Source organism: Carlito syrichta, unplaced genomic scaffold, assembly GCF_000164805.1.
Source record: "Carlito syrichta isolate Samal-C Ts95f unplaced genomic scaffold, Tarsius_syrichta-2.0.1 Scaffold270142, whole genome shotgun sequence".
NCBI classification, from domain to species: domain Eukaryota; kingdom Metazoa; phylum Chordata; class Mammalia; order Primates; family Tarsiidae; genus Carlito; species Carlito syrichta.
Window position 1 is genome coordinate 221,853 of NW_007214238.1, and position 21,014 is coordinate 242,866.

Sequence of the window (21,014 nt, forward strand, 5' to 3'; positions counted from 1 at the left end):
TTTTACCCATTTCAGGTTATATGCTACATGTACTTATACAACGTGTTCTTAATCTTCTAATAATAATTGCACAGTTTTTCCTTACATATAAAGAAAATGGGTCTCTCTTATGGATTTCAGTTACAGTTTCAGTAGAGACTGAAAGTAGAAAGGCACTCAAAGTCCCCATTTATAAAAAATAAGGGTAGGGACAATGTGAAAAGAATGGCTATTTTCCAAATGCAGATTAATTTGTACTAGATGACATAAAGAAGGCACAACTAAAGCATTGGTAAAGCCAGTAAACAATATTTTACTGAAACATTTCATAACACAGAAAATCTGTCTGAAGTGTAAAGTTACTGTCTTACACAAGAAGGACAGACCCATTTTCAAAGACTAATATGAATACAATAAATATGGAGTTTACATACTAATTTATACACAGAAACTCTGCCCCACAGCCATAAAATTTATATTTAACAGTGCAACATATAATTTAATCATTTGATTTATTTGACAGGTTTTCCTTTTTCTTTTTGCTAAACACAAACAACTACCTGGTTTTCATATACATATATATTTTTATGTATATAGTTATTCAACAATTTGTACAGTTTCTAAACATAAAACTCCTAAAAGGCACAATTGTCTATACAACATGTACAAAAATGGCTGGAGCTGACACAAAACGACGATTATTGGTCAAAAGTTCATGATTGCACAAAGATTAGTCATGAGTTTATGTCAGAAAAATGTGCTTTAAGGAAAGGGGGGTTTTCAAAGAAACCTTTAAGTGTTATTAAAAAAAATAAAAAATACAAAACAAAACCCACTAGGTTGCTATCACAAGCCTGTCCTCATCATCATCACTGCTAACGTCGCTGAACTGCACAGGGGGCTGCCTTCGGGGCAGTGCTGCAGGCCTGGACACCTGTCTATCTGGAGAGAGAGTCTGCTGGCTTGATGGCTTTGCAAAAACTTCAGAATGTGCCTTCAGCAGAGGTTCTGGCGTGGACGCTGGTTGGCCCTGTCCAGAAGCGAGTTCAGACTTGGGTGTCACGTGATTTGCTGAGGCAGCCTTCTCTGTGTCCATTTTCCTCGAGTCATCAAGCCTTGCATGGTCACCTGCAGGGGCAGGTGGATTCAGAACTTGTTTTGCATTTTCCTGCTGGACTGTAGGTGACCCCTGAGGAGACTTGGTCTTGCTGACCTGGTTTGCATCGGCTACAGAAGTCTGCTTGGGTTGTGTCTCGCGTGCTTTGCCTTGAGAAGCTGGTATCTCCGGAGCTCCCTGTGTGTCAATGGTAACTTGACTCACTGAGGGGATTAAAGTAGGCAATGCTATGTTCAAGATCTGGAGACCTGGAATGTGTGCCTGAGGGGCAGGGCTACTTTGTGAGGAAGGGTTTGCAGTCAGAACCTGCAGGCCAACAGCGTTTAGAGCGAGTCCTGGTGGATGTACCTGCGGAGCCATATTTGTATTGGCTAGACCTACAATATTGACCGTTTCCATGCTTAGTGAGGGAATAGACTGCAAGCCTGGGGTACTCAGGTTCTGAAGGCCTGGCACACGGATTTGGCCGATGGGAATACATGGCACAACACTACTTAATTCTGCCACTCCAGTGGGGTTTGTAGTGCCAGACACTTCTGTCACCGTATTCCCAGGAGTGCCCATAGTCCTGTGAACGACACTGACAGCAGGGATTGTAAGTTGCACTGGCCCAGCTTGAAGGGGCACAAACGTGGAGTATGTGAGGCCGGCGGGTACTACGTGGATTCCCCCAACTGGAACCATGTTATAAGGTGTCCTTGATTGCTGCTGGGAATGCAGAGGAAGGTGGCTAAACAAACGAGTCTGGGGAGAAGGCAGGCTTGAAGCTGGCTGGAGAGTTACTTGCTGCTTCTGTTCCTGAGGGTCAGGATGAGGTGAGGCCACAGAAGGCCTGCCTGTCGCTGGCTGGGGGCAGTGCTCAGCTGCAGCAGCAGAAAGTCTTCCGGATGATGAGTGCTAAATGACAAGACAGAACAGTCCTTTGAGGAGGGTTTTCTTGACCACTGAGCTCAAGTGCTAGTGCTAAATCTCTTCCTTCCTAATGAGCTAAACATACACATATCTGTATTTTATACAAATTATAAGCTTCCTAAAGATTTAATTTAGATTTTTAAAAATAAATTTCCATTGAAAAAGTCTATGACATCTTTAATCTCTTTCTTCACTAGTAAAATTAACAGCAATATATTTTGTATAGTCTTTTGCATGTTCAAACAAATCTCCTGGATATCATCACATTTTATACTGAGAATAATCCTGAGATGGACATAGTTATAGTCTTATGTTGTTGTTATGGCTATTTCTGGTACCACAGCTCTACTTTGTTTTAGAGATTAAGAGTTATGGAGAAATTGAGATATCAGCAGGCTATATTAACAGGGAAAAATTAAACAAAGCATTATTTGCTCATGAAGCAAAACGTTGTCATTAAGAAAAAGGTTTTCTGTTTGTTTGTTCATTCATTCATAAGTTTATGAAATGTCTACTGAAAATCAGAGTTCCAGCTGCTGGTAAGTGTGTGAGAGGTTTTGGGATAAAGCTTAGAGCATGGGTGGCCAATATTAAAGTGATAAACCTGGCCCATCCTCCTTTCCACCCAAGATTAATATCTCACTATTAGCTCTTTCTTGGTAACATCTATTTATATTTAGAGCTACATTAATTTAATTTATATATTAATATAATTTAATTTACATACTAGTGTAATTTAAATAAATTTATTAACTTATGCTAGTCTGCAGAAATTCAAGCTTTTATATAGTCTTTTGATTTTTCTCCAGTGTTCCCAGCAAACTAAAATCTGCCACATTTAGAAATAAATCCTATTACAATATTCAATACATAGTAGAGATATGAGAACTGTCAGTGACAGGAGAATGTATTCCTCCCAGAATTAATCATTTGTCATGAGACAGCCAGGGGTAAAGCAAGGAATAACTCACAGCACACTGAATGTGCCTTTCCGGAGGCCTGTGTCTGCCTTGAGCTGTTTCTTGGGCAGAACACTCTCCCAAGCTGTTACAGCAATTTGATCATTCAACCAAAGTGAACTTCTTGATATATTTCTGGGTCACATTAACTTTGCCATAGAAACTGGTAGCTGTCTTGCCAATGGGGCAAAGTGCAAAATGTTTAGATGATTTAATGCAAACCCATCACATCAACACCAGTGGGAAAAATAACTCAGAAGGAGCTGTGAGATAAATAAGTCCTGGGATTCAAACGCTCAATAGTCACTTTTTTTTTAATTTCAAAAATTGTTTAAAAAGCAAATAATAGTAAATGGCTGTATTTTTCAAGAACAATCTGGTTCTTTCACAGATTTACAATACAATATGTGAACTCTGATTAAAATACTTAATAAAACTCCAAAGGACATAAACGTCCTCTGCCCTTAAATACAACAATAAAAAATAAGGTCATACAGACTGATTCAGCCATAAATAAATCATTTAGGCACATTATTTTATTAAGCTGTTAGGCTCCCCATATTTAATAGGTTAAAAAAAAAAAGAACAACCTCCAATCATGTACCTGTGTTAAAATAATAGCCTCTCCTGCCACAGAACTTCTCAGAATTTCTTCTGATTCAGGGTAGTCCACAGACATCTGATGACATGGGGACTTGGGTGCAGCTTCAGGGGACCCAGAAGAGTCTACAGGAGGAATCGTGTCATCTTCATCTCTTGCAGCATGCTGCCTGGCCTTCTCCGGAGAGTTTGTCTTCCTACTGTAGTCAGACTGCACTGTGCTCAGGACGGTCATCTTGGTGAGCAACGCTCTAGGAAGGACATCCATTGGGTCTGTGTGTACCCCAGAAAAGCAGTCGTTGATCCTGATGTCCTCATCAGCACTCACAGAATCCTGAAGGCTACTTCTAGAAGGAAGACGCTGCGGGCTGGCTGTGACAGAGGGTGCTGCTGACAGGACCGATTCAGCCTGGCTGTCTTCATCATCATCTTCGTTTTCATTATCATCCTCATCTGGGCCATCAGACTCTTCAAGATCGTATCCAGACCGCTCATAACTGAATCTCTGTTTCTCATCTAATAAAAACAACCAAGAGGATGTGTTACAGAATGTTTTGCAAGTGGACAAGTTTAACTTTTTCTTATGCGCTTGGCAACGCTGTGAAGAATATAAATGACAAGGACTCTGCCTACAAAAAGCCTACACACATGGGGCTTTTTGTAGGCAGAACATGGGGAAGAATAAGTCAGTCAGTTCAACAGGACTCAGAGGAGCGAGAGGGAGAAACATGGCCAGGTAGGCTGTGTTGGGGATAAGAAACATGAAATGAGCCTCAAAAGAGGAATCAGACAGACAGACAGTAATACACAGACACTCAGAAATGAAGGTTTTAAATATTATACTTGAAAAATCCCTAAAGTTTCTATATATCCAAACTATATAGAAAATGAATAAAGAGCCCAACACCCTCTTTTCCTGAGGCCCCTTTCTCTCACTTTTATTGAACAAATTAAAATAAACACAAAAAACTGATGGCATTTTGTATTTGTGGAAAAAATAATTTTCTTTAGTACTTAAATGGTATTGTAGTTATGTTTCAGTTGTCCTTTGTGTAGTAATTTTCATCAAATTTTCAAGCACTATGTTTCTCTGTCAATTTATGATTCAACCCATTTCTCACAGCAAGAGGGACATTATCCAAAAGTCATTAATATTAGCCTCATAATACCATGTGAACTGGGTTTAATAAGGAATATTAAATCAAGATGGTCCAGGAAATAGTTTCAAAATTCTCACAAGCTCATGTGGAACATGCTTTAAAATCTTCACCTATTCAAATTATTAGAAATTAAAATTTATCTTTCTCTTATAAAGCTAAAAAACCTTAAACATTACACAGGCAGGAGGAATGCAAAACACCTACCCCATTTCTTTGTCACTGAGGTATAATAAAGATGCCACCAGGTAACATAGAGCTTAACTGCAATGTACTCTGTGTTTACACACATTTTTTGAAGAGAGAAAAAATATAAATAGAGAAATAATAGGTATTTTTCCTGGATTTTCAAAATGGTCTATATATTTATTTATTTTACTACTTTTTCTTTCTATATGAAAAAGCTAAGATCTTTAAAAAAAGAGTCTCAGAGGACCCATACCAGATCATTTGGGGATAATTCTTTCTAGGGGATTGAAAGGACTAGAACTTTTATATTATTTATCACAAATGTGTTACTTTTATAACTTAAAAATTTGAAGATAAAACATATGCATTTAGGTTCCTTTAGTAAGTCCTTTACTTTCAGGATTCTACTGTTATGTTGCAAAATAAGTAATTAAATAAGGTTAATACCAATTTATTGAGTCCTACTAGGAGCCCTTGTTGGAGATCAAATGGATCAGTAATTTCTGGGTAAATGCCAGACTCTGGCCTTAGATATTTCTTCTATACTTTATCTGATGTTTGACATTCCAAAATCAGAGTGTCATCTTCAATTTGACTTGAATTTATCACATTAATGCCTTACCAGATTCTTTTAAAAAGATGCATCTTCTTTTAAAAGAGAAAAATATAAAAGACTAGAGGGAACTGGATGACTAGGAGAATAAGCTATTGGAGAAGAGGGCTAACTTCCCCTTGCCACAAAGTCTAACTAGAATGGGGCTTGCTTTACCTTAATAACTATATATAAAGTCAAGGTATCAAACAATCAACAGCCCCAAATCTAAGGAGAGTGAGTAACTGAAGAAAAAGCTTGTGTCACCTAGGGCAGATGTAATAGAACACTGGTTAGAAGCAGTTAGTTAAAGTAGCAGGTTAGAGACAAGAGGGGGGTTGCCTGGGGGTTATGCTCTCTTGCAGGATCTATGCCATGAACCCCGCCCAGGTGCTCACAGCAAAGAGCACTATAAAGTGTGCACTGTGGTCCAGATCTGGGGAGAGGAAGTAGCCATACAGGAGTGCCAAAGAACTTCACCTGGATTTGTCTCTTCTCTCTCCACTAGGAAAACAAAAGCCTTGTCCTGTGAAGGAAAAGGCAACACGCACTGTTGTCCTTAGGACATTGGTAAAATCTCAGAGTGAAAAAAGGTAACAGGAAGAAACAACAACCACCATGGCTCCTTGTGAGGATCAGGATTACAGCAGAGCCTCAATAATAGCTGGGGGAAAGGCGGAGAACTGAGAAGGTCAGAGCTCAGAAACAAAAGAACACGGTGCATGTATGAGACTGAGGCTCAATCAGGACAGAAATAGCATCCATCCTCCTCCTTACCCACCCCCCTCCATGCCAAGCTAAGCAGCTTTGAATGACAGGTAACAGTAAAGTACTTCTGGGAAAGAAGAACAAGGATGTACAGAGAGACACTCTGTGAAGTGTAAAAGGAAGACCTAAAACGAAAATTGAACAAAGTTCTTGTAATCCAACACCCACTCAAAACACGAGGTCCCTCTACAGGAATTTGAAGCCTCTGATGTAGTGAGGACAAGTCATAGCAACAGCAAATCTCTCTCAAACTCAGTCTAGCTCTTAACTAGATAAACTCTAACCCTACATTAATAGCCTTAAGAAAGAGAGATGTGTCCATTTATAGACATAAAAACAACTTACATGAGCCTCTACTGTCTTACACAAGAGGTATAGCTCTCAACACAAAATTACAAGGCCTACAAAGAAGGCAAGAAAAAACATACTCTGAAGAGGCAAAGTAATCATCAGAGCCTGAGTTCGACAGGACATAGATATTAGAACAGGCTGAGAATTAAAAATAATTATAATTGATATGCTAAAGGTTATAAGGGGAAAGGTGGACACACACAATAACAGATTAGACATTTAGCTGACAGAATACAAGAAATGAAGCGAAAATGGTACAAATAAAAAACACAGTAACGCGTCCACAAGAAGAAAATTGTCAAATCCAGAATTCTATGCCCATTGAAGGTAAATTTCAAAGATGAAAGAGAAAAACTTTTTAAAAAATGAAAACAAAAACTGAGGAAATTTATTGGCATTTACTTGATCTACTAGACAATAAATGTTAAAGGAAGTTCTTCAGGCAGAAAGAATACAACATTAGATAAAAACTTGGATCTATACAAAGAAAGAAAAACACTGAAACTGCAATAAATAATTTTTCGTACTTTTAACTGCTCTAAAAGATAACTGAATATCTAAAACAAAAATAGTAATAATGTTTTGTATGTTTATAGCAAATATAAACACAAAAAATGTGACAACAAAAGCATAAAGGATAAAAAAAGGAACTGTCAATAACTGTACTAAAGTCTTTATACTACATGTAAAGCAATGTAATATTACTTGAGGGTAAACAACTAACATTTTTAATGGTATAAATAATGAGTCAATAGAGGAAATTTTAAAATGCCCAATACTAAAGAAGGCATAACAAGAAGAAAACTGAAAGCAAAAGAAAGGGAAACCAATAGAAAATAGCTGCCAAGATAGTAGATTTTAATTTAACTAGAAAAATAACATTAAAAGAAATGATCTAACATAAATTAAAAGGTATAAATTGTCAAGATTGTATAAAAAAGCAAATACAAGTATATACTGTGTATTTATAGTGCATTTTAAATATAAAGACATAATAAGTTGAAAGTAAAAGTTTGGAGAAAGATATACCATAAATCACCAACAAAAACAGTAGCAGAAACTATACTAACAGCAGATAAAGGAGACTTTAGAAATAAGAATACTATTAAGGATAAGCAGAAGCATTCATTACATAATGATAAAAGGATCACTCTTTATGAACATAACAATCCTGAGTGTGTATGCAGCTAAATAGAGCTTCAAAATAAATGAGACAAAAACTGAAAAAATAATAAATCCACATAGTTGAAGACTTCAATGATCCATTTTCACTGATTGATGGGAGTAAGTAGAAAATCAGGAAAAATGTAAGAGACTGGAAAAACACCACCAACCAATGAGAACTGAAAGACATTTACCGAATATTCTATTCAACAACAGAATATACTTTTCTTATAAATGTACATGGAGCATTCACCAATATACATCATATCTGAGCTACAAAACAAACCGTAACTAATTTAAATGAATAGAAATCATATAGAATATCTTTTTACACAAAACAGAATTAAATTAGAACTCAATTAATTGGACGATATCTAAAAATCCCTCGACTATTTTAGATTTAAAAACACATTTCTAAATATTCATTGAGGTCAATGAGGAAGTCTTAAAGAAAATTTCAAAATATTTTTAACTGGATGAAAATTAAAATATAACATTCAAAATTTGTGAGATGCAACTAATGCAGTGGTCAGTGGGAAGTTTCTTGTATTCAACATTTTTGCTCGAAATGTAGAAAGGTCTCAAATAAATCTAAATTCTCATTCTTAGAAATCAGAAAAAGCAGATCAATCTAAACCTAAAGCAAGAGAGGGAAGAAAATAATAAAAATAAGAACAGAAATAATAAATTTGAAAAAAAAAGGAGGGAAAAACTAATGAAGCAATAGCTAGAGCTTTAGGGGAAAAAAAAATCAATAAAATTAATAAACCTCCGGTAATACTAGCCAATAAAAAATGAGAGAAGATACAAATTATTAATATCAGGAAAGAAAGAGGTGATATTACTACAGACCCACAGACATTCAAATGAAAACAAGAGAATGTATGAAAAACTCTTGCCCATATATTTGACAACTTAGATGAAATGGACCAAGCCACTGAAAGACACAAAGTGCCAAACCCACACAAAAAGATATAATTTGAATAATTCTTTAACCTACTAAATAAATTGAATTCATAGATTAAAAAAACCTATCCCCCAAATAAAAAGTTAAAGTTCCAGGCCCAGATGGTTTCACTGTTGAATTCTACCAAACGTTTAAGAAAAAAATAAATGCTAACTCTACACATTCTCTTCCAGAAAACAGGAGAGAGCACTTTTTAAATGAAGCATTACTCAAAACATAAACAGAAATGCAAACTCTTTTATTAACAGAGATGTGAAAATCACCAACAAAGATGAGCAAACTAAATCCAGCAACATAAGGGACAATTTATCATAGCCAAGTGTAATACAAAGCTAGTTCAACACTTGCTGGAGATGTAACTTACCATGTTAACAGATTAAAGAAGAAAATTGTATCATCATCTCAATAGATGCAGGGAAAGCATTTGACAAAATCCAATATTCATTTTTTTATATAAACTCTCAACAAACTAGGATTATAGGATAACTTCCTAGTAAAAGATATCTAAACATATCCTAGGAATAAGGTGACAATGTCCCTCTTGTCACTCCTATGCTGCTCTATACCCAAACACGCAGCCAGTACAGTGAGGCAAATAGAAACAAACAAATAAGGCTTACATACAGGAAAGGAAGAATAAAAATCAATAGTATTTCTATATACTAGCAATGAATTAGAATTCAAAGTTAAAAATACAACACTATTAATAATAGCACCAGAAAAATGAAATACTTAAACATAAATAAATGTTATATAATTCCATTTAAAATACCACAAGCATTTTGTAGATACAGAAAAGCTGATTCTAATATTTCTGTGGAGAAGAAAAAAACTAGAAGAGCCATAACAATATTGAAAAAAAAAAGTTGGAGGACTCACACCCAAGACAGCATGGTATTCACAAAGGATATATGGGATTAACAGATCAGAAGAGGAAGCCCAGTGGTTTAAAAACACACACACACACACAGATAAAGTTAAATCAATTTTGACAAAGGCAGTTCCATGGAGAACAGATAGTTTTTTTTAATTAATGGTGCTGAAACAAATGAACACCTACAAACCAAAAAATGAACAATGACACATACCCTACACCTTCAGCTTATACAAACAGTAACTCAAAAGAGATGTGGACCTAATGTAAAACTATGAGGCTTCTAGAAGGAAACTAGAACATTTATGTGATCTTGTATTAGACAAAGACTTCTTACATATGATACCACAGACCAATCAATAAAAGTGATAAGCTGTGCTTTATTAATACTAGAAAAACTTCTGCTCTGTGAAAGACACTGCAGAGAAGAACAAAAAGACAAGCTACAGACTAGGAGAAAATATCTGCAAATCACATTTGATTGGGGTTGTATCCAGGATATAGGGAGAACGATCAAAACTTAACAATAAGAAAGTAAAGTGTCACACACACACACACACACGATGGAATATTATTTAGCCTTACAAAAAGGAGATTCTGCCACTTGCCACAACATAGATAAACCTGGAGGACGTTAAGTAGTGAGATAAATCAGACACACACACACACACACACACACACACACACACACAAACACAAATACCACATGATCTCTCTCCTTATGTGTAGAATCAAAAAGGAAGAAAGAGAAAGAGAGAGAGAGAGGAGAAAAGAAAGTCGAATTCACAAAATATAGAGACTAAAACAATTGTAGTTCCCAGGAGTGATGTGCTGGTGGGGGGTCGGCAATGGGGAGCTGCTGGTATGTAGAATGATATAGAGGAGTATCATCAGATACAGAATGAAGTCTAGAGAGAGAATTTCAAGATACAAATTTACGGTTAATAATGTCATATATGTGTATTTGCAATCTTTGCTAAAAGTAGGTTTTCAGAACTTTTGCTACCAAAAAGGAAAAATTATTTTAAAAAATAATTATGTGAGACGATGGTTGTGTTCATTTGCTTCACTATCCATACGTACATCAAAACATAAGGCTGCACACTAAATATGTATATACGAGAGATTTTAAAAATTCCAGTTTCACAAACAGGCAAAACTTCTGAACAGATTACTAAAGAAGACATTTAGAAAGCAAATAGCACATGAAAAGGTATTCGGCCTCATCAATCATTAGAAAATGCAAATTTAAACCACAATAAAATACCACTACAATATAAAAACAAAAAAGTCAAAACTGGCAAGACCATGTTATGATAATTTTGAAGAGTAAGCGGCACTCTCATATATTGCTGATGGCAATATTAATTGGTACAGCTACTCTGCAAGCAGCTTGACAGTTCATTCCAAAACTAAACATGTACCTACCATAGGATCAGCTTCCAGGTACCAAACTCTAGAGAAATGGACACTTACATTCACATAAAAACCTGTATAAGAATGTTTATACCAACTTTATTAATAATTGCCAAAATTTGAAAGCAGCCCAGATCTTTCTCAACTGGGCTGAGAAACTACGGCACATTAATACCATAGATGACTACTTGGCAATAATCAGGAATGAACTATTGATTCATACAACATGGATGAATCTTACAAGCATTTGGCTAGGAAAACAAGTCATATGCAAAAAGCTACATATGTTATGAGTTTTTTTATATGACACTCTGGAAAAAAGCAAAACTACAGGGAGGAAAACAATGCTCAGTGGTTGCTAGGGGTTGTTGTGTGGGAAGTGGTCTATAAAGGGGAGTGAGTTTTGGGGGTGATAAAACTGTTTTGTAGGAAACTGCGGGAGTGAACATACAATTCTATGCATGTCAAAAACCACAGTAAAGTGAATTTTATTCTAAGCATATAAAAACCTAGTCAAGCAGGATGTGGGGTAAGCCTAAGATGAAATGCAAGCTGAGACAGATGACTAACTGTAACTGGATGAATCACACAACCACATGAAGGACATTGGAAGAAGGGTCCTATCCTAGGTAACCTTAGCAAAGAGGGATGTGACTGGATACTGTGAAGGATAAAGATAAGGACTGCACACATTGTACTATGATTATAAATCTGTTTCTTACATGGGTATGAGTTAGGATTTCTGAAACTAGTTTACTTGTAAACTATAGTTGAACAAATATGTAAATATATTATAGGAGAGAACCAGGTGTCTCACTGTAGGTGAAGAAGTTTTAGAAGGAAACAAAGAAGACTAGAAGAAACCTAGTGCTGCTGGACTGGAACTGGAATTATCTGTATGGATTCATGCTTTCATTTATACATATGACATATACATGTTTGTTGCATGTGTGAGTGTTGGCACATCTACATACATTTCCTATCGCTAGCCAATGAGATGGGCTAGAAGCAGTGACAGGTCAGTAGCAGTTGATTTCACCCTAGCACGGAGATCTTGATTTCTAAATACCATTCTCCAGTAAAAGGAATCAGAGGTCCTTAGATAAGTGATTGATTCTAGGGCTGGAACATTTTGGGGTATGAGAAAGTAAGAAACTGCTCAAAAAAGAAAAAAGATAGGGCCATGTTGAAAGGGCACAGGAACAAACCTCAAAGTGTTCTAAATAGCCAATGGCTAATTCTAGAATTTGAGCTACAATAGTATTGACTTACAACTCAAAGAATAAAATACATATCCTTGAGTCCATAGTGATATGAATGAATGAATGAATGGAGAAATGGAAGCTTTACCTTAAAAAATTCCATTTAATACACTAGAATGCCACAGTAATACAATAGCAAGATGCATCAAGGTACCAACAGGATATTTACGTAGTCTCAAAGAGTCTCCCTATAAATATTTAATACTTACAAAGGGAAAAGTAGTATGTTTACAGTACAGAGTCCTGACAGACACTACCTTAGCCAAGTGATAAAGGTGACCGTGACCAATAATTCATACTGACAATCATGCACCCCCAGTACAATGCACTAAGAGAAGTACAACACTATGGTATTTGCTCCATTAATGCACAGCTCCAATCTAATCATGAAATACATCAGAAAAGCCCAAATTGAGAAACATTCTTCAAAATAACTGATCACTGCTCTTTTAAAACAAAGTGTCAGCCGGGCTTGGTGGCTCAGCCTGTAATCCCACGCCTTGGGAGGCTGAGGTTAGTGAATTGCCTGAGCCCATGGGTTCGAGACCTGCCTGGGCAACTTGGCAAGACCTTATCTCTACAATAAATCAAAAAATTAGCCGGGCGTGGTAGTGCGTGCCTGTAGTTCCAGCTACTTGGAAGGCTGAGGCGGAAGGATCGCCGGAGCCCCAGCAGGTCGAGGTTGCGGTGGCCAGGAGCGGCCACTGCACTCCAGTCTGGGCGACAGAGTGAGACGCCAACTCAAAAAAAAAAAAAAGTGTCAAGGTCAAGACAAGAAAGACTGAGGAGCACATTGCTGGAACAAAGGAGACACAATGACTAAATGAAATGTGGCATTCCGGGCAGAAAATGGATGCATCGGGAAAACTAGTGAAATCCACGAGTTCTGTCCACAGGTTAGTGATACCGAGCCAAGGCTGATTTCCTAGTGTTGAAAATGTTCTGTGGGTATTTAAGAGGGTGACAGAGAAGAAACTGGGCAAAGAGCAGACAGGAACTCTACTCCAGTTTTGCAACTTTTCTGTAAGACTAAAATTATCTATTATAAAACAGAGTTAAGGAAAAAAAAAATTTGCCAGTGCTCTGGGGTCTTTGTATCACTCTGTTGATACCAACAATCTCTCAGGTAAGCTTGTACAATATCCACCTCCTATTCACCTCATAGCCAAATCAAAACTTCTCCTCTGACAAGCATTTTTTTCTTCTTATTTATAGAACACAATTCCTGAAATCAATTCCAACACTTCTACTGGTTAATTTAGAAGCACAGGAAATTTCTCCTAAATCCCATTCTAACCTAGATACACATTTAAAAGTTTTACTACCTAAAAGCGCTCTCATCTTGTATCTATTCTTTATATTTCTTATTCTATTGTACACATGATGACTAAGGTTGTATTTCAGTTCCAGTTATCTATAGCTTAGATCCTAGCTTAGTGCAACATACAAACCAATAAAATTTGATTATAATTAAAATAAGGACTAATTAAGGAGCTGACTCTTTCTCACAGAAAGATATAAAAAAAGAAAAATCCAGTTAATGATTTCTAAAGTGTTGAGCCCATAGCTCCCAAGTGTCAGAGAGAGTCAAACCCTCGTTTGTCTGTGCTAGATATTCCACATTCAATCATATTTTTAAAATCTAACTACAGAATAATTGGAAAGGTCAACAATGAATTATAGTCAACAAGCTAGCTTATAAATATGCATGAATTCCATGTTTATAGGTACAGGCAGTAAAAACTTCATATAATTATTTGATTACAAATAGTAGAACACATAAAATATAGTACCCAAGGAAAATGTAAACTAATAATTGAACTTTTAACATTTTACAAATACACTGCAATTTATAAGTATAAAAGGCCAGGAGTATATATATATATATATATATATGTATATATATACAATTTTATTACTATATATATTTTCAAGAAGCAACCTAATTTATTTTTAGTATATGCAATTTATATGAAGAATTTAAAAAGAACACCACATTTTTTAAAGTGTGGGGTATAATACTATTTGCCTCCATTTTAATCTGATTTTGCCATGATTATACCAAATTTCAGATCAGGATTAGTCGTATTATGGGTGGGAAGACACACAGGGTGGCTTCCCTGAATGTCTCTTGCTTCCTTCATGGCTGCGGCTTGGAGAGGATGTCAGAGGGGCTGGGATTTCTTTCCTGGATTTCCTTTCCTAAGGTAAGGAGAAAATGATGTTTTTCTCTGATGATAAATACATAGTGTCTGGCATCTCCTGGAGGGGAAGACCACTGTCAAAGCTGAAAAATCTGCAAATAAGTTTTGAGCCATTACATGTTTTTGTTAAATAGGGTTGATATTCTGTGGTGGTAAAAAAAAAAAAAGATAAAACAAGTTGCCTAAATGAACAGAAGACAATGGTATTCTTTTAGATATTCAAAGCATCAAAACAGAGCCCAGAAAACTGCCCTCTGTTGGGATTCATGCAGTAAAAGTCCTTTATGTTACCTTTATGTCCCCTTAACCTTTCTTCATACTAGCCCCCAAAGATGACCATTGCTACTGAATCAGAAGGTGTACTGACAGAAGGTCCAGAAATAAAAAGTGCCTTGCCTATGATCCACAAACCAGTGAGGATAAGAACAAGGACTTGTCATCAACTCCAAAAACTTGCCATATTGTGACTCTGTGATAGTGTTTATTTACTACTGCCTGTTCCTTAACGTAATAACTTCCTTACATGATCCTATGTACCTAAAATATCAGGGATTCACAGACTGTGGTTACTGGCCACATGTGTGGCTCTCTGCCTGTTCTTGTGAATAAAGTTTTGCTGGAATACAGCCAGGCTCATTTGTTTACATATTGTCTGTGGCTGCTTTTGTGCTCCCTCACAAAGTCTAGTAGTTGTGACAAGAATGCACAGCCTGCAAAGCCTAAGATATTTACTAATCCTTTACAGAAGAAGTTTGCCAACAGGTATGCCATATTACCTACTGGGTTTAATTAAATCTAACCACCACCCCATGACAGAACTGATATCAAATTTATCTAACAGAAGGAAGTTAAGAAACTTATACAGAATGCATCAAAGCCAGGATTTGAAACCAAGTTTTTATGAATTCAGGAATCTTGTCATTATTATACTGACTTTTCTGGTTATAGTGCAATTGTTCTTTTCTTGATGTACACAGCGGGGGACCCCCAAAAAAACAGGAATTATTTTTTGGAGGGCGGGCTCCTTGTAATACTGGCTTCCTCTGGTAGGTAGGTGTTCTAGGAACACACTGGCATCAGCGTACCAGCTAGCATTTCTGTGAGAGGTTGCATTTGGCTTCAGTGAATTATTTTTGAAGATTCTTTCAATGTGTATGCCCATTTCATGATGGGTGATTTATGAGTGTACTTATCCACACTCGCTGAGTATTCAGCAATGTTCGACCAAAGTGGCCTGACCCCCATACTCTCCCTTCCCTATTCACCTGATCTTGCCCAGAGCAACTTTCTGTTGTTTCCCTGGATGAAAAAAGTCCTCAGAGAGAAACGTTTTGCCAATATGGAAAAGGTAGAAGAAAAAATGGCAGAAGCATCAAAACTGGTGAGTTCAAAAACTGTTTTGAGCAGTTGAAAGTTTCTTAGCCGGGCTCGGTGGCTCAGCCTGTAATTTGCTCTTTAGGAGGCTGAGATGAGTGGATTGCCTGAGCCCGTGGGTTCAAGACCCACCTGGGCAACTTGGCAAGACCTCATCTCTACAATAAATCAAAAAATCAGCCAGACATGGTAGTGCATGCCTGTAATTCCGGCTACTCGGAAGGCTGAGGAGGAAGGATCGTCGAGGTTGCAGTGGCTGGGAGCGGTCACTGCACTCCAGTCTGGGTGAAGGAGTGAGACTCCAACTCCTAAAATAAAATAATAATAATAAATGCACTGGGTGTAGTGGCTCATGCCTGTAATCTCGCTGCAGCCATCAGGGACTCTAGCACAGACCTTAGGAATCCATATTTGCTTAACAAATTCATAAATAAATGTTCTATTTAAACAATTAAAACTGTGGGCACCAATAATGGGGGGAAGCAAAGAAGGGGTTTAGGGTTTGGAAACTGCCTATCATGTACAATGCTCCCTGAGACCCAAGCCCTACAACTGTACAATAAGTCCATGTGACAAACATGCACGTGTGCTCCCTGAATCTAAAATAAAAGGGAAAAAAGAACAAAGAAACCCAAGTAGAAAACACACACACACACACACACACACACACACACACACACACACACACACACACACACACAATAGTTTGTTATAAAACTACCTACTACTTAATTAACTGAAAGAGAATGGAAGACAAAAATGGAAACCAACTGCAGTCTTCCCTATAGTGAAGAAGCCCTAAGACTGTTTATAACAATGCAGCTGTATTGTGGAGATAAGGCTTCCAAATCAGATGCTTGTAATCAAATTACATGCCACTGTCATTTATTTTTCAGAAAAATTAAAGGATTTATGATCTTTCCCTCCAAAAATAAAAGTTCCATTTATGTCCTTTTAGACACATTTGCCACTCACAATATTTCTAATGCTCAATACAATATTTTATCAGCACAAAATTAATTCCTTTACTCTCTGTAAATTTCAATTTATGATGGAAAAAGGAGGCATACAATGCAATTTTTTTTTTTTCAAAAATAAAGGTTGTGAGAAATTTAGTCTAACAACTTCCCTAAAGCCTTATTCAAAAGTTATCTTGTGAAGATCAGTTGCATGAACTGCAACTGCCTGCCCACTGCTGCCAGACAGTGACACCTGCTGGAAGAGTCAGAGTCACAAGAGCAGAAGAGGGACTCTTGAAAGATGGGACTTCCTGAGTCCCGGCTACCCTTGCCCTCCCACTCAGCAGCAGCCTTCTTTTGTTGTTGGAGTTTGCCAGTTTTTGTTTTTCTCTTAAGTTTAGAAATATTACTTTGAAAGTCAGACAAACAACAGCAACCTAGGGAAAATTTTTTTTTAAGTACGCAAATATGAATGCATTTTTAAAGATGAACATCATTTAGGACATAATGGACCAGAGTTTGATGTTTGTTAACCAAAAGAAGTAAACCGAAAGACTGTCATATCTGTGACCTTCATAAATGATATCATCACTGCTTTAAGTATAAAATCCTAAGGCCTGTTCTGATTTCACATTGTACTTGGATGTTTTTCTTTAAAAGAGGAATAGTATTTTCTATAAAAAAATCCCAGTGCTAACATATTCTACAGGTTTCATTTGGAAAGAATGCTTTGCTGGTTTGCTTATAAAATTCACTTAAAATATTTTTAAGGGTAAATATGATAGTTTTAAAACCTGTGATCAAACATCATCTTTAGTGTAAATACTTGAACTCCAAAGAGATTAATGTTTTTCATAGCACTTCACAGTTTGGCAGTTAAGGGTACACATAAACATTCCTTTAAGTCCAGCATTTTGTTGATGAAAACATTCTTTAGATCAAAGGATGAAAAGCAAATACCTGGCAGCATGATTTTTGACACAAAGGTGAAAACTAAAACATATTCACTAATACCCCAAGAACACAAGACAAAATTCCTGAGGCTATATAACTGTGTATGGCAAGAATATAAAAGAATGTGTAGTGGGGTTGGAGGCATTAGGCTTTTCATGAGCATATATACTTCCAATGTAAACTTCTTTTAAATGACAAATATCCAGACTTTAATGGCTTGTTTATAAAAATGTATAATTCCCCTCTGCTTAATTCTAAATAAATGTTTGCCAACATTTCCAAGTTTATTCCACTGAGAATCAGAACAAGAATCAACTGCTAAAAAAAGACAGAGAGCCGTACAACCCACTATTGCTAAGGGTAGTAAAGCACTTAAAAGATCAATGATCTTTGGCCTTTCATCACGTCATTTTCACATCACTCTTTAATGAACATTCTTTACCAACCAAGGAACACACACCGTATGCCGGTGAATGACAATCTGGATATGGTGTGGCTGGTAGAGAACAGGTTTAGAATCTTCAAAAAGAAAAGAGTGATGATAATATTTAGAAAAGATATTGAAGTTAATTAGGCATAAATCTGGAGAAAAGCTTTAGTGAAAAACAAAATTAGGCAGATGTAAAGGAACAGCTAAATACAAGCACAGCGTAAGACTTGGGCTTTTTCCAGAAAGCCCTGAGCTGACCAAGATACTACCAAATGGTAATAATGTTTAAAAAATAATTACTATACTGGGTGCTTTGCAGTAACACTATCTGGCCTCCTGTGGGTGTTTAATATGCTTTGTTTACTGAATGAAAGCTCAGAAACATTTGTTGGTGATTATGTTTATGCTACAGAAAAGACTGATTAAATGACTAAACCCCCAAATATGTCCTATAAACCTAAAAACAGGATCCTTAGGCTTCTGGGAGCTGTTCTGCAAACTTTGGCAGGGGTTGTGACTTTTATTTTTAGATTTAGGTCTCCCAAATTTTGTCCTTTTTGTATTTTTTTTATACATTTACCCCATTTTCCACATGCCTGAGATAATCAAGATTTAAATATGCATAGCAAGTTCTTACATAAACTATTAACATTGATTAAGTATTTATGATTTTTTAAAAGTGTGCCAAATTGTGTTGTCCTTAAGGTAATGCAGGATTCCACTATTGATATAACTACCATCCATCCTATGGGTATGAAATAGAAAGTGTGGCTATCAAAACTAGAGAAGTCTTAATTTTCATATTAATCAAGATGTTTAAGAGAACTGGTTTCTGAAAATACACGTGGCTCTGGATTTGGGCTACTTATTTTTCTTTAAGCACTGTATTAGCTAGTAGGCATCTATAATCTTTCAGCATGATTAAATGTCAAATTTCAACTGTGTTTGGGAAAACCTAGAAGATAGAGGGGTTTCCTGAGTTATTTCAGATTTTCAGTTTTCAAATAGCTAGACCAAATATCCCTTAATAACAGCTGAGAAGTTATAATAAAAGGCATCTGAAAAAGTACCATAATCACTTTATTTGGAAGAAAGGCAAGAGGGCTAACTGTAATAACTGCTGTGACACCTTACCTCTGGCAAAACCTTACCATTTTCCTGAATTTTTTATTGTAGACATTCAGCAAATGGAATCCCAGTGTGGTTTCTAGCAATATACTCGTGTAGCAGACTTAATACTCTATTTAAGTTAGACTAGGAATATGAGAAATGAAATCAAGACCCCATGATACCACAAAAGCATTTGTGCGATTGTTCACCATTAAAATGAAGAGACAGTAAGTTATACGCTAAAAGACTCCACATTACACAGTATGATGTTATCACTCATCTTCATTTACTGGGCCAAGAAAGTGGAGAATATACAGTCAAGCAGTACTCTCAAGAATATCAGAGTATCCTACATGGTGGTTTCAGTCTCAAAGGGAGTTACTGTCAAGAGCCTGATCCCTCAGAAGAGAGGGCTGCCCTGTGTGACCAGGTGGAGAAACTTCAGTGTGTGAGGACCAAGTGGGAGGAAAACCAGGCACGTGAATCACTTGATGTTGACCAGCCGGGCCTCCTTAGTTCTGTTTTACTAGTTGATGCACACTTCAAATGTAGCACCGGAATATTTATTCTTTACTTTTTTTTTTGAGTTGGAGTCTCACTCTGTCGCCCAGACGGGAGTGCAGTGGCCGCTCCGGGCCACTGCAGTCTCGATCTGCTGGGCTCTGGCGATCCTTGCACCTCAGCCTTCTGAGTAGCTGGAATTACAGGCATGCACTACCACACCCGGCTGATTTTTTTATTTATTGTAGAGATGAGGTCTTGCTGCCCAGGCAGGTCTCGAACCTGTGGGCTCAAGAAATTCACTCACCTCAGCCTCCCAAGGGCACAGGATTACAGGCTGAGCCACCAAGTCCGGCTTGTTCTTTACTTTTTAAGACAGTCACTTCATCTACTCCTAATATGTGACTAATAATTTGCACTTTACCTTGGAAAATAAAATTGATAGCAAAATGAAACACATAACATATGTTGTTCTCCTTATAATGCCCTTAAAAGATTGATAAGAGCAAGATTTAAAACATACACAGAATCATTAAAGTAGGAATAAGTCAAGACTTTATCTTTTACCATAGTCTACTCTATGGCAAATGTTCTATACCATAGCAAAGCTGGCCAGAGTAGAAATTAATTCCAAGGAAAAATATATTCCTTAGTTTAATAAATGCAGAGCAAGATTTCCAAATCAGTCATTATACATTTATATATAGACAGACAAAACTACATGTCACAAGGGAAAATAATCAGAACGTCAACCCAAACTGTTGAACTACATCTGGTGGAGAATAAGGAATGTTGAAACCCTGAGGTACTTGTTAAAAACACTCATTCAGAAAAAGGATTTTGCGCTGTGGTATTATTTAATATTACTATTGCTGAATGGGATTGTCCATTTAATGAAATCATGCTTCTTTTAGTCGTTATTGTCTAAATTCCCACTACAAAATAAGTCAGCAGCAATAGCAAAATACAAACAACAAATAAACCTCAGTAACGAGATGTTGGAACAAGATGGCGATGGCATAGGTGAACTGGTGAGATTCTCTGAACGAACCAAGACTACATACTGCTGAATAGACAGACTGTAAAGCAGAGGGAAAAGTGAACAAAGCCAGAAAACCCTCATAAGGAAGAAGAGGACATTGCAGAAGAGAAATAAAAGCAACCCCACCTTCCCT

General features: G+C 36.8%; 1 protein-coding gene across 1 annotated transcript in view; it reads right to left on the reverse strand.

Moving 5' to 3' along the window:
* Positions 1–272: 272 nt before the first annotated feature.
* Positions 273–21,014, reverse strand: part of HIVEP1 (human immunodeficiency virus type I enhancer binding protein 1) — a 158,157-nt gene continuing 137,415 nt past the window's right edge. Inside the window, exons 8-9 of the mRNA XM_008052264.2 lie at positions 3,572–4,083; positions 273–1,993 (exon numbers count right to left, since the gene is read on the reverse strand). Of these exons, the coding sequence (XP_008050455.1) occupies positions 815–1,993; positions 3,572–4,083 (1,691 nt within the window). The 3' untranslated portion in view covers positions 273–814. The remainder of the gene's footprint in view (positions 1,994–3,571; positions 4,084–21,014) is intronic.